Source organism: Barbatula barbatula (assembly GCF_947034865.1).
Source record: "Barbatula barbatula genome assembly, chromosome: 7".
NCBI classification, from domain to species: domain Eukaryota; kingdom Metazoa; phylum Chordata; class Actinopteri; order Cypriniformes; family Nemacheilidae; genus Barbatula; species Barbatula barbatula.
Window position 1 is genome coordinate 11,939,097 of NC_136770.1, and position 15,336 is coordinate 11,954,432.

The 15,336-nt window shown below is 39.9% G+C and overlaps 1 protein-coding gene across 1 annotated transcript; it reads right to left on the bottom strand.

Moving 5' to 3' along the window:
• Nucleotides 1–11,012: 11,012 nt before the first annotated feature.
• Nucleotides 11,013–11,609, bottom strand: LOC306896750 (uncharacterized protein; the record flags this gene model as incomplete). Its single annotated transcript, XM_079461017.1, has 2 exons — nt 11,013–11,431; nt 11,528–11,609. The coding sequence occupies 2 exons, from the start codon at nt 11,607–11,609 to the stop codon at nt 11,013–11,015; spliced, it is 501 nt and encodes a 166-aa protein (XP_079317143.1).
• Between the last annotated feature and the right edge of the window lie 3,727 nt (nt 11,610–15,336).

The following is a 15,336-nucleotide window of genomic DNA, read 5'->3' on the forward strand; positions in this document are numbered from 1 at the left end:
TGTCTTAAAAATACATAACCCTTGTTACGTTGCATATTTAAATAATGCATCTTTATTTAATCTCCTTTAACCCTTTTTTAAATATCTCATACAGTAGTTCTAAAAGGAAACAGCAAAAATACTTTTATTTTTATATTTAGCACAATCCATGCGTTTTATAGTCGCTTGGACTTCCCGATTATACAGCTTTAATTTTTCTCAGAAATAAAAATGTATTTGATTGATCAGAGACAACATGCTAATTCTAACTGCTAAGCAGGCACAGAACCAAAATTTAAATGATTAGATGTATTTTGAATCACTATACCTTTAATCAGCACCTCTTAAATAGTCCACTGTTCTGGTGAATGCTGACTAATAACCATCTGGCTTCTGGCATAGATTTTAGATGAACTCTGTCAACGCGTGGCGTTCCCGACTGATCTATAGGGAGCACGGGTCCAAATTAAATGCAAAAACAATTACTGTACAGGGACGCGTAGGAAAACTGAGGGCGAACATGCATTTTGATTTACCCTGAGACCCACAATAGGATGGAAATTGGACTGTAGAAGGGGTGGTATCAGTATGAGGCATGTCAAAACAATGTATATTAGGGCTAAAACAACTGAACAAAGCGTCAGGTGCTTTAAACTCTGAAGACATTACCTATTTTTACAGAGCAGCCCCGACAAATTACGGAAGACTGCATATTTAGCTGTATTTTTTGATGACATTTTTCTTTTGTCGTTTAAATTGTTATTTTGATCTCACTTATGTGCTTTTTAAACGTGTACAACTGCCTGCACTCAAGTGTGTGCGTGTCATGTCTCTAAAATCAGGAATTCACACATGATGTGTGGCTGTGCAGGAGAAGTTTCACCCTTAAGGGACTCTACTTGTTCAACCTGTTTTACCGCTTAGATCAAGTTTAACTCTTGGTCTTTTTCAACACTTTACGGCAACATTCTTTTATAAGTTTTACAAAACAAATTTAATTGAGTTTTATATTGCCTAAATGTATTTTAAAATAATTGTTTAAACGCTCATGAATTATTAGCCATCCACCACATCAATTTAGTATCTTAGATACTATTATAACACATTATTAGCCATCCACCACATCAATTTAGTATCTTAGATACTATTATATAAAAAATGCAATGGTCACCTACTCTTTAGAAGCAGTTAAGTGTTAAATGTTGAAAGATAATTATGTGCAATATGTCGACTTTATTTACTTGTATTTCACTGTTATTTTATTAAAATTCCGTTTCCGTGTTATATTAAACTTGCCAACGTATTATTCTTATATAATGCAAACAATATATATGAATCAACCTTCTTAAAATAAGTGCTAGTCTATATTTCTTTCACAATAAGAACATAATTACGTAATAATGCAATTCTACACAGTGGGTACAAGTTCCTCTGTATTAAAAATAGTTGCTAAAACTATAGCAGTCGTTTGAATTGAAATAAGGATTTACTCAACCGAAACAAGCTTGCAGAACAATTGAGTTTGAGCTGCAAACAGAGGATTGGAATTGGCCTGTACTTTCGTCTATTGTAGCAAGGATGGGGAATGGGATTTGCACACCGATGTGTAATAACATTACTGTATTAATTAAAATTTTCATTTCACATCCAGATTGTTTACTTATCTGCCAGGAACATATGCTGGAAGAAGTTAAGATCCACGATTCTGCACTATTGCCCAAGGTGCAATTCAATATAGGGGAGGGATGGGGCTCAGATTTTTATGACAGACTATGTTCTTATCTGCCGCTGTAAATTAGGGTGATACTCCATTGAATCGAATAGCAAGTTTTACATCAGGCCCCCAAAGCATGCAGATTCAACTTTGAAATTGGACGTTGATAATTAGCAAATTTTAAGGAGTAGGCTATATACTTCAAAAGGAAAGATATAGAAATGCGTGTTCTTTATTTTATTTCTCCGCAATACTAAATTATTTTAACAATGTGACCTGATCTTAAATTGAATGTTTACGGCCTGAGAATTGAACACTGGCTCCAAACACACCGGTTTTGCATGACGTCCCTAAAAGCATTTAATAATTCGAAGCCCTGATCCAGGTCATATCCCATGATAAAGTGACAAACTGAACTAGACTGTGAACCACAAGACTTTAAATGATAAATCAGAGTATTGCATGAGGTATAATTAGACGTTTAATTTACCAGCCCTTCACGGATATTAATTAACTGCGATCATTGCGCCACATAGATATGTGTTCTCAAGCAATCTGTAATTTACACAACATAAATTGAAGAAATAACAGAGGTGAAAATATGATTTGAAATTATAGATCCCTACATCTGTAGTCCTTTCCGATACGTTTTTATTTGAGCTCAACGGAGAGCCCGAATTCAATCTGCCTTATCTCCCCAAGACTCCTTTCAGCGGGAGATCAGTGAAAAAGAGAGGATAATTGTTCTTTATTTTATTTAATTTAATGCGACAGGCTGTGCTTTCAGATCATTTATATGCTCCATTTAGTGATAAAATTCAATGAGTAGAGGGACACAAGGCGCTTTTTTCCTGAAACACTTTAGTGGAAAATATAAAACGCATGAAACAAAAGTAAGGGGACATGACACTTTTAATTGAATGCCATGGGTCATTTGCATTATTGTGTTCTAATGTCACTCAGAAATCATGGAGGAAGAATTTAGTTTGGAGCTTATGCATATCTTTTGCTGACTCTTGACATGCTTATATTTTAGACTATGCACAGCGCGTTAATAACGAAAACAAGTTGTATGTAATGTATTATATTTTAAAATGTATACAATTATTATCAATAATAATAATAATAACAATAACAACAACACATTTGATAAACTGTTATACATTATACACGTAGGCCGTTATAGTCTACATTGTGTTCGTTAATTTTCATTAGCTTCTCTCGTTTTAAAATGTGCTTGTTTAAAACTAAATTTAGTTTGGGTTAGGTTTGTATTTGTAATATTGCGCATTCAAATTTTGTAATGTATTGAGTTTGGTGTAGATTCATTCCCAAATTTTAACTTTTGTCTCTCGCTCTCGGAAAGTCTTAAAAGCATCATTGCTGAACCCTCGTTTATCTAAAATTGGATCTGGGGTAGCATTTGGACAGAAGGAAAGTAAACCGCAGTGCTGTTGTTTGAAGCACCAGCCTTGAATTTGGGAGTCCCTGAATTCTCATGTGAAATAAATGAAACGGTGGAGGAGCTGATAAGGAAATGTGCGAAAGAAAAGGAATCATGCCTCGGTGGTTTAATGTGCGGGTCCAGTCGGGAAAGTGATATGCACTGAGACTTTTCCCCTCTGACTGATTCAAAGTGAGTGAAACATCTCTCTCTCTCTCTCTCTCTCTCTCTCTCTCTCTCTCTCTCTCTCTCTCTCTCTCTCTCTCTCTCTCACTCTCTGTCTCTCTCTCTCTCTCTCTCTCTCTCTCTCTCACACACACACACACACACACACACGCACGTCTGGTTTATTATCTCCGTGGGTACAGTCCATAGGCGTAATGATTTTATACATTAAAAACGGGATTTTGTATCCCCAATCCCTAACCCATCTACAGATCATAGAAAGCTTTTTGCATTTTTAGATTTTCCAAAAATATCGTTCTGTACAGTTTATAAGCTTTTTTGCCCATGGGGACCTTAATTTTGGTCGTTTGTGTCGAACCCATCTTTTTGCAAACGAAATGAGCGACAAATATAAGTCGGTACTGTATAGTGGAAAGTTGCAAGTGAAGACTTTGGGCGTTCCACCACATTTAAAATAAATTGCAACAGGCCTACTTAGGCAATTAGCCATAATAGCATTCTATGTAATGCTACAATTCTATAATGATACATTTTAAATTTAGAATATAAAACAATTATAATATATTAGCCTATTATAACCATATGATGGGGGAGACTGGGGGCGGTTGCAACACTTTTAGTATTTAACACATTATATTCTTTAAAAAGTTAAACTGGCAAAATATTTTAAATAAAAAACAAGATACTGAAATTGTAGCCTACTGAAATACTTGTGCACTTCTGTGAACTGAACTGTGTGGTTTGTTTGTGTGTGTGAACAGTTAAATTAATTCTATACAGACTAAATTGGAAAACACATATTTCCAAGTAATGAGTAACAAACCATGTTTAGTATTTTGTTTTATTATTGTTGTTGTTATTATAATTGTTAGGCTATATGTTTTTAATGTAGGGTACATTGTGGTCTAGTCTGACAGTATCTACTTTAAAGGTGGGTGAAAAAGTTATTTATTAATCCATAAAATTTGAATTGTGTTATGCTAATATGACAAGTTTTTACATCAGTGTTGTCATAAGGGACAGTTTATTAGCATGAAAGAAATTGCTATTCTAGCGAGACAAGATAGCTTTGACACTTGCTAGCAATGCCCTTTAGAAGATAAGTAAACGTAAATGTATAATGGTTCACACAAACAGTTTAGACGGTTAGAGAAATAACTGAGCATTAAAAAAAATACTTTTTCATCTTGAAATTTGGTTTGGCAGAAGGAATGGTCTCATATGTCTGATTTTGTCCAGAAGGGTGAAGGGGCTAGCTAAACTTATGCAGTGTGAGCATCACTCATTCCTGCCTGGATTAAGCCATGTTGCAATTGTCCCATGTTGCAACAGTCCCCAGTCTCCCCTTATATTTATGCCATATGGCACACAAAATTTAAACTTAAGTAAGTAATTGCTGGGTCTTAAATATAAAATAACACCTTTTGTGTTTTTTTTTTGTATTAAATAAATGAAAAGTTAAAAGAGTTAAGTTACACAAAATTTGCCCTTTTCAACAACTGTTTTTAGAGTATGTAATCAAATTAGCTATAATTATATGAATACATTTTATATGATAAGAAAGACAAAGATATTAGCTTTGTTCATAAGTTTATTCAGCTGCCTGCCTATAGCAGACAGTATCTGTATATGCATCAGAAGGACACACCTTACTCAAGGATTTTCAAAGTAGGGTCCTACAAAACCATTAGCCATGAGTAGTGAAACATAAAAAAGGTAAATAAAAAAAGGTAAGATGGTAATGCTTCTTCTGCACTAGAAAAAAAACGCATTTCAGCATTGGCTGATTAATAAAGTGAGTGACACTTTACAAGAAGCTTCTATTTGTTAGCAATTGGTTAATGCATTACAATAATACTGTATAGCATGAATTTACATTAAACAGTACTTATACAGCATTTTTTAATCTTAATTTATGTTCATTTCAGCATTTACTAATACATTTAGTACACAGCATACACAGCTCTGCATGTGCACCAGAAGCAAAACAAATAAATAATAAAATATTACAAAGTAAAACTGGTTACCCCGTTATACTGTGTGTTATCTCCATACATCAATGACTGCATTATTAACTGATGTTGGCTAAGCAGTAGTGCCAGGATCTTGTTTATTGACAACATTGGTCTTCATGACACAAACTGACATGCAGGTTGACAAGCTGTCAATCATCCTTTGGTTTGCAGCATATTACCTAGATGATGAAAGCCTAAACCCCAGTCAATGGTCTGAGACCCCTGTGACTGGTTTGTGGGTCCAGATGTCACTTGTCTCATTCAGATCCTGTCACATGGATCTCCTGTCAGGAACACAGAGCAATGAAATGACCCTGAAGCAACAATTAACTGTTTCAGAGCTTTGATCACTGCAGTGCTGTAAAAACATAATTTCAATGTGGAAGTTCAATTGTAGAAATTAGCCCAGGAATTCATGAAACATTTACAATGACAAATGTTTATTATATGCACTATAAGATGCAATGACATGCATCCAGTGTTTGCTTTCAAATGATAGAGCATTTTACCTTAAAATAGTCACAAGGGTATATTTCTCAGAGAACTGATGTCAGAAATAACTTTAGCTTCCCAGACACTCTCAGGTGAGTAAAAACACTCTTTCTTTCAGGTTGCACATCAAATGCATTTAATTTTGCTCACGGTTATATCAACTCATACATTTTTGTAAAATGTCTATGCTGACAGAAGATATTTAAAATGAAGTATTTTGGAAAAAAAACAAACAGTTGTCATTCTGTCTGGGACTATGTTGATAGCCTATGTGAGCTATAAAAATATTTTTTTAGAGGATTAAATTATGTCATGTGTTTTCAGAGCTTAATAAACTGACTGTTTATGTCAGCATTCATTGGTTAGGTCACATCTATTCACAGGCTGCCAGATAAAATGCTCCAAATAAAGTGAAATCACAAACCATCTCTCTCTCTCTCTCTCTCTCTCTCTCTCTCTCTCTCTCTCTCCCTCGCTAAGCACTGTAGAGCAGGTCTGTAGAGTACTTTGTGTGTGTGAAAAAGAGAAAGTTCTTAAGCTGAATGGATGCTAATCGCTGCTCCCCGTGCCAGAGCATGTCTTCCTGGTCCAAATGAGATTAGAGCAGTGTGTGCATGGGGCTGTGGAGGTGAAAGGTAAAGGCACTTATCAGGAGGGTTACCCTCAGGGGCCGCAGTGACTGACTCAATCAGAACCCCGGCACACACTTCTCACTGGATTAGACTAATCAGGAAGAAGCAGGAAAGATGTATAGACCACTTATCGGGACAAAAAACATTGGGCTCCCTTTCCCTTTGAACAGACCCTACAGAAATGTTTGTTAATTTTATTTATTGCAGGATGCTTGTCGCTGTGGCAATCTTCCATAGCATCATTAAATAGGGCTCTACGATGCACGAAAAGCACTAGCTGTTTACATGCCACAGAGATAGTGGAGTCTTTGATGTTTTAAGACCCCCGCTCCAGCTCACTTATTGTCCTTATTATATATTTATTTTCTCACTTTGTTTGTTTAGGGAGTCACCACAGATCATACTGATATAAAGTAGTCAGTTAAACAAAGAGCATGAATATTTAAATCAAGGCAACTTCAGGAGCTAATTGGGCTTTAAGTTTGCTTATGAAAGCAGTAGTGATAAATCAACCACACAAGTACCTTCAAATTAATCTCTTCTGGAAGGTATTTTGGTATTTACAAATATAAAGTCTATCTCAGTTATTCAGATACGTAAAATTTTATTGGTTTATTAAAGATAAATCACTTCACTTTGTCATTGATTTACAGAAAAACTAAACCTATTGACAAACTTGTTTTAACTTTGCCTACCATTGTCAAAAGATCCAGCTGTACGTAGACTTTGAGGAATCTAACCATTTGGAGCATATTGGAGCAGGAAAAAAGAATTGTAATCAGCCTATAATAAAGCCACCTGAGCGTAGCACAGACCACATTTAAATGATTCAGCCTCATTAGACCATTTGAATATCACAGTTACAGTTATAACACGAAGGGTCAATTTTAAATTTGATAGCTCACATTTGTTTTATTTTAAGGGAAGCATTGTTCGAAGTTTTTGATCATGCAATGTGTCCTCACATTTTTTAAACCAATTAAATCATATGCAAATATACCTTATACTGTCTATGCCTTATAAATAAACTATATATTTACTCTATCGCAAACATTTACAGCAACCTAGCAACTGATCCCATAGACTGCCTTTATAAACGAACCAGGTGCATATCTTTGCAGCACAATGTCATAGAGACAAGTGGGTGGCTCATTTAAAGGCAGAATAGGTGATCCTGTCCCAAATTTTTTTTTAACGGTGGTTGGTAATCTATTAACATTCTAAAAGCAATCAATAAGTAAAGTGGTCTAATGACATTTTTATAATTATACAGTATATCGTCTGTGAAAGGTGTAGGACCAAAATAACATTCGCCCAATCATTACACTCAGAACGAACACAAAAATAGATAGGCTGTACATTTTCAGTAAATGTATTTTGAATCCCACTATGGAATGATTTTGCTAATGCGTTTTCTAATTGTTCGTGTAACAACTGTGACATATTTCAAACGCAAATGCAAACCATTCAGAATACAGTGATCTAGCAAGCACGGCCAACATTGTTTACAGATAACAGCGTCTTGAACAATCTTGTCCCATCTGCAGCAAGCTAACAGCAGTCTCATCTGGAAACGAATGATCAAACAAAAATGCATACATATAACATACAGATACGCAATATAACCCGCCAACATCTGTGGAGAAGGTCAATGTGAACTATTTACAGATCAATTCTGCTGAAAGAGTTTGCGTGACTGTGGCGCTTAAATCCCTTCAAATCTCTTTTATCTGCCAATACACTGACTAAAACCTTTAAATGTTGTTCTTAGGTTTAGTTTCCTGTTTAGAAGTAATTTGTCATGACAAACACCTTCAGCTTGCTGTGTTTGCGGTTCAAGCAGAGTGAAAGGAGAGTGGGCTTGGTAGATTGTGGAGAAAAGGAAAGGCAGCCTCTCGCTTGGGTCGGCTTTTCGAGCAAAGGGCGGAGACAGGGGATGAAAGGTGCCTGGGCTTGCACAACTAGTGGAGGCAGCCTCACTTTGGATAGTGATATCCGGTTCGCGAACTTATCATTCTTTTGCAGGTTCTTTTCAGTGAACCGGTCGATCTCGAAATAAAACCTTTTATTATTCAGTTACTCCATCAGTACTGAACTGAAACAGGGTAAAGAAAGAACTAATCAGCAGGAGTAGCTGATACTATGCAGTTATTGTTCTGAATGTTTATTTAATAATAAATTAATCATATTTGATTATGCATGGATCTTATAGTGTCTTATAAAACACTGATTAAGATTAATTTATTCACTTTATATTTTTAAGATTTAAAAGATCATAGTTTGCACAACATTGTGCCTGTATTTGGGTGCTTAAGTTACAAAATGTAAATGTAAGAAACGTGTCAGTGTCAGATCGAGGGCCGAACCCGGGTCGTTGGGATAGCGATCGAGTAAAGTACCACTGAGCCACAGGGTGTTGTTACAATCTAACAAGCAGACACTTACGTTGACGAAAACATGTAAGATTTATTTCCACAGGAAGAAAATACTCTTCAAGGCAAAATAGCATCCACAGGGAAAAATAGATCAAAACAAAGACAAAAGACTTCTCGGGGAAAGAACTCGAGAAATAATATAAATCCACAGGAGCTGGAGACTAGCGATGACTAACATCAACAATAACCAAGCACTGAAGGAGAGTCTCTTAAATAGGCCCCCTGTAATTGGGAGACATGACTGCAGCGATGCTGGACCCGATAGTGCCTTCTAGTGGCCAAACAATAGAGTCCTGTGTAAAACCCTCACAGGACCCCCTCCTCTAAGATCGGCTCCTGACATTCCCATCAAGACGACTGGGGTGGAGAGCGTGGTATTCTCGAACCAGTTTTGGATCGAGGATGTCTTTGGCTGGAACCCAGGAGCACTCAGGACCATAGCCTTCCCAATCCACCAAATACTGCCGGGAACCGCAAACTAGGCGGGTATCCAGAATTCGCCGGACAGTGTAGGCTGGTTAGCCATCAATGATCCTGGGAGGAGGAGGATGTTTGCCTGGTGCGAGAAAAGGATACGTTATTACAGGTTTTAGCAGCGAGACATGAAAGGTGGGATTAATTCTCAGAGATCTTGGTAAGTATAGTCTATAAGAGACTGGGTTAACTTCCCTGGGAATCTTGAAAGGCCAGATTAACTTTTGAGACAGCTTGCGAGACTCCTGCTTCATAGGAATGTTCTTGGTGGAGAGACACACTCTTATGCCGGCACGTAGAGTAGGGGGCATTCTGCGTCTGCGGTTGGCGTGCAGCTGATATAGTGTGAGGCGAGCCCTTCTCCACACCCGACGGCAATGCCTGACCCACTGTTGGGCGGAGGGAACATCCACTTCTGCTTCTTGCTTGGGAAACAGAGGGGGGGAATAACGGAATTGACACTCAAATGGTGACATGCCAGTGGCGGACGACTTCAGTGTTATGAGCGTACTCTGCCCACATTACGAACTAAGACCATGAGGATGGATTTCTAGCTGCCATGCACCGAAGGGTGGTCTCGAGGTCCTGATTGAGTCTCTCTGTTTGTCCTTTAGACTCCAGGTGGAATCCCGAGGACAGGCTAGCGGTTGTTCCAGGGATTGACAGAAAGCTTTCCAGAAACGTGAAGAGAACTGGGGACCTCTGTCCGAGACGATGTCCTGAGGGATGCCGAATACTCGGAAGACATGTTCCACAATTAATTTGGCAGTTTCTTTGGCTGTGGGAAGCTTGGGTAGGGGGATGAACCGGGCGGCTTTAGAGAACCTATCCACTATAACCATGATAGTGGTTTTGCCGTGGGAGGGTGGAAGACCAGTGATGAAGTCCACAGAGAGATGGGACCAGGGTCTACGAGGTATGGGGAGGGGATGCAACAGTCCTTGGGGTAGGCGGTGAGATACCTTGTTCTGGTTGCAGGTGGGACAGGCTTTATCAAATGTGATGACATCCTCTTTAATAGTAGGCCACCAGAACCACCTCTGGAGAAATTCGAGGGTGTGCCAATGCCCGGGTGACAAGTGAGTCTTGAGGAATGTCCCCATAGTAATACCTGTGATCATACAGTCTTGGGAACAAACAAACGGTTGATAAGCCCTCCTCCTGGGTCTGGTTTTTGGGAATGTGTTTGTTTAACCTTGTGACAGATCCCACCTGATGGGAGCAATGATCTTGGTACTCGGGATTATGGATTGAAGAGAATCCTCATGAGGAGATTTGGCATAGATACAGGACAGTGTATCTGGCTTCAGGTTCTTTGACCCAGGGCGATAAGACAGTGTCAAGTGGAAGCGGTTGAAGAATAGCGATCAACGGGCTTGACGTGGATTGAGTCGCATGGCCTGTTGAATGTATTCAAGGTTTTTGTGGTCAGTGAGTACTTGAAACGGGTATTTGGCGCCCTCAAGCCAATGCCTCCATTCTTACAGTGCCAGTTTGACAGCTGGTAACCACCCTATCCCCTATGTGATATTTCCTCTCCGTGGTTGTGAGACGGTGGGATAGAAAGGTACATGGGTGCAGCTTGCCGTCCTCTCCCCTCTGAGACAGCACTGCTCCAACACCCACGTCAGAGGAATCGACCTACACATTGAAGTGTTTATCCAGGCTCGGGATGATCAGAACCGGAGCAGATGTAAACAGTCTCTTGAGGTGGTTGAATGCAGACTCAGCTGAGGAGCCCCAGACAAAGCTCCCTAGGTTCCCCTTGGTGAGAGTTGTTAGAGGAGCAGCCACAGTGCTGAAGTTCAGTATGAACTTGCGGTAAAAATTGGCGAAGCCAAGAAAACGTTGCACCTCTTTTACCGATGACAGGGTAGTCCAATCCACAATGGCTTGAACTTTTAAATGATCCATCCTTATGTGACCAGGTTGGACTATGAATCCCAAAAATTTAACCTTGGTGAGATGGAATTCACACTTCTCGGGTTTGACGTAAAGGTAGTTTGCGTTGTGCAAGTCAAGTTTAGTGAAGACGGGTGCCCCTTGTAAAATTTCGAACGCTGTGGCCATCAGAGATAAGGGATTGCGGTTTCTGACTTTAATCTAGTTTAAGCCTCGATAATCGATACATGGCCTGAGACCACCAACCTTCTTACCCACAAAGAATCCAGCGCCTGCAGGGGAGGTGGAGGGGCGGAATATGCCGGCTGCGAGAGACTCCTTGATGTATTTATCCATGGCCAGATGCTCGGGATGACAAAGAAAATATTCTGCCCCTTGGAGGGTAGCTATCCGGAAGTAAGTCGATGGCGCAGTCATATGGTCGGTGAGGTGGCAGAGAAGTAGCTCTTTTTTTACAAAACACAGTCTTGAGATGATGGTACTGGGATGTGACTCAGGAGATATCTGGGGTTTCTTGAGACTCAATGACATGTTTTGGAAGAGTTTGTGATAAGCAAGCAGTCTGACAAGTGGGGCTCCAGTTGATTATGGTACCATTGCTCCAGTCAACGTGTGGGCTGTGTTGGAGGAGCCAGGGGTGGCCTAAGATCATGGGGAATTCAGGGGATTGAATGAGGTGAAAACTTAGTTTCTCATGGTGTTTGTCCGTGGTAAGCCCAAGCATTGAGGTGAGGTGAGTAACTTTCCCTGGGGCTTGTAGCGACAATGAGTCTTGGGGAAAAATCCAACTCAAATGGATTGAATATTCATTGATTTATGAATATAATCTGCTGGTCGTTCATATTAAATCTCAATTTTACGGATAAGGAAAAATGTTTAATTTAGTACAAGTAACCTCTATAGAATTGTTTAAGTTATCAGACTATTTCGTTTGTCCTGCAAACTATAGTTATAGATTTCCCACTCAATTCTCAAAAAGGGATTACTGCCTTACGAACATCTAAATAGTCTTAATTTTCTGATCAGGACAAATTAATACTTCCTAGGTTCGTACAGTTTATATCACTGAAATAGTAATATACTAAAACGTAGGTAACGTTAATATCTTAGTTTCATTGACTTCGAGCATGTGGTGCAAATAACAGATTAAGTTCAAATGTACTTTTGGGGATTTTAATAAACACGAGACAAAGGGGAAATAAACCAACTAACTAAACAATGATGAACAATTAGACAAACACCCATGGAACGTAAAAGCAGTAAAGAATGAAAGTAATAGACAAAGTAGGAGTGGCAGTATTACCTCAGCAATTCACATCTGCATAAACCATCAAGGACAATCTCCTTATTGAAAGGGGTAAAACTTATGCGCAGCTATTTATAAATAGACCAGATACTTGCATTGGCTTTTAGATGTGCTGGGACATGTTCTGGTCTGCGCTGATGGAAGTCCTGATGCGTTTAAAACGAGCGGTGAGTCCGTTGGGTTCTCCCTGAGAACCGGATTGGCTGCCGAAGGAAGTACGAATTTAGCCGAAGCAAACTGCCGGAAAAGGGCTGTCTCCAGGGAGGAGACAGGTCTCGAGATATTGAAGGAACAGCAACGAGCGCATTTTCTTCCGTGCACAGATGTTTTAACCCTGAGGGCGTCACGCCCCTCCCGAGTGGGCGATCCAATGTAGTGAGCTGATTTTTGAGCGGGAAATGTTCCTTTGTCCGGCTCAACAGCTCATTTGCATTTATGGTCACCTGGAAGTTTTGGCACTGTAATATTCTTAGATGAAAATAAAACGAGTATGGTATACAATACATTACTGTGCTATACACCATCATCTAAAGAAGGAAAAGGGGAACCTTTATGTCTGAAACATGATAGGGTTATTAGAACATTGACCCATAATTTGTACAAGAACACGATTATGAGCCTAGTTACTGTGTAACACCTATGCCTTTGATATCATGGTGAGGCTAGCATATCATGGGAACAAACATAAACGGTAGAAACAATTATTTACACTTTAAGCCTTTCTAAGGTGGCAAGAGGGGAGAAAGAGACATTCTTTGGTAGACTTTGAATCTCTCCCTGTTCCTGGTGCCACATGGCTTTTGTCACCTTAGGACGCATTCGGGACCCCCCCCGAGAATGCCTTTGAAGCTCAGGGAGAGTGTCGGAATATCGACCATACCGTTGACCAGAGTAGCATCAATGAAATTCCTAGCTGCGCCGAAATCAATAAAAGCATGTAGTTCATGGCTGTGGTTTCCCTAGTTGAGGGTGACAGGAAGGAAAAGTCCAGCGTTGAATGGTGGATCTGAACGTGTGACTCCCGTTACAGTCCTTCCTTTCCTGCACGGGGCTGATCGTTTCCCGAGGTTTCAGGGCAAGTTGAACAAAAATGGCTGAGTCGGCCACAATAAATGCAGCAGTGCTCCCTCATGCGACGATCTCGTTCTGAGGGAGAGAGCCGGGTCCTCCCTAACTGCATGGGCTCTGGGGGTTCTTGAAGCACTGGTGGCTCGGGAACATTGGTAACATCAGTAGGTGGATTATGGAAAGCAAGACGAACACGGTTTCTCTCTCTCAGACGGTTATCCAGCTGTGTTGCACGGTCTATCAGTATCAACCGGAGGTTGCTTGCTGGTTCTCGGAAGGCTAATTCATCCTTAATCACCTCTGACAATCCGTTTAGGAAGCACACCATCAGAGCCTCGTCATTCCAACCACTTCCTGCTGCTAGTGTTTGAATGGCATATTCGGCAACGCTACCACGGCCTTGTTGTAGATTCAGGAGTCTTCCTGAGGCTTGTCGACCACTGAGCGGATGGTCAAATACTCGTTTGAACTCCTCTTCAAATTTTGAAAAGTTTGCACAACATGGGTCTTCCACACAGATGTTGCCCAGGAAAGTGCCTTGTCTGAGAGGAGAGTGATTATATATGCTATCTTGGCTTGGTCTGATGATGTCGGCTGCAGTTCAAACGTGAGGGTACACTGGGTGAGGAATCCGACACATGATCTAAGATCTCCAGAGAAGCGCTGTGGTGGGGTTGGCGGGGTTCCGTTAGAGGAATAGGCCTTGGAGGATCTACAGAATCAACTGCTGCTGATGGGGTAGTTGCAGATGTTGCAGGCAGTCGCTCAAAGATCTGACGAACAGATGATAATAGATCCGAAATGATTTGAGTGTTCCGTCATCAAACTGTCTTGTTGTGCTAGAGCAGACTTGTGTCGTCTTACTATTGTGTCGTGTTGAACCACCATAGCCAAGACTTTGTGTGGGTCTCCCTGTTGTTGGCTTGGTTATTCTGTCAGGCTGAGGCCCTAACCCGGGTTGTTTGGGATAGCAATTGAGTAAAGTACCACTGAGCCACAGGGTGTAGATACAATCTAACAAGCAGACACTTACGTAGAGGAAAACATGTAAGATTTATTTCCACAGGAAGAAAATATCTTCAAGGCAAAATAGCATCCACAGGGAAAAATAACATAAATCAAAACAAAGACAAAAGACTTCTCGGGGAAAGAACTCAAGAGAAATAATATAAATCCACAGAAGCTGGAGACTAGCGATGACTAACATCAACAATACCAAGCAATGAAGGACAGAAACAGAGTCTCTTAAATAGGCCCCCGTGATTGGGAGACATGTGCAGGTAATAACCCTAATTACGGGTCTAGATGACTGTAGCGATGCCAAACAATAAAGTCCTGTGTAAAACCCTCACAGTCAGATCATGACGATGATGTGTTCAATTTAATCCAACATGTCTCTGGTCCTACGCATGGTAAAAGCCATACGCTTGATTTGGTTTTCTCTCATGGTTTAAACATTGGCGCTGTTTGCATTGAAGATGTTAATGTTAGTGATCATAAATGTATTTTATTTGATCTTGCTTGTAATGAGGATCCACTGCCTGTGTAGTGGCAGGATCATGACAGAACCTCATGTTTTGTGTGGAGAGAGGCAATTATTGTTCTTATGGCCTTCCATACTCTCTTTCCTGTCTCCTTTGTTCCCATCCTCTCGTTACCCTCGTTATTGATTAATGCCCTTCACCTGTT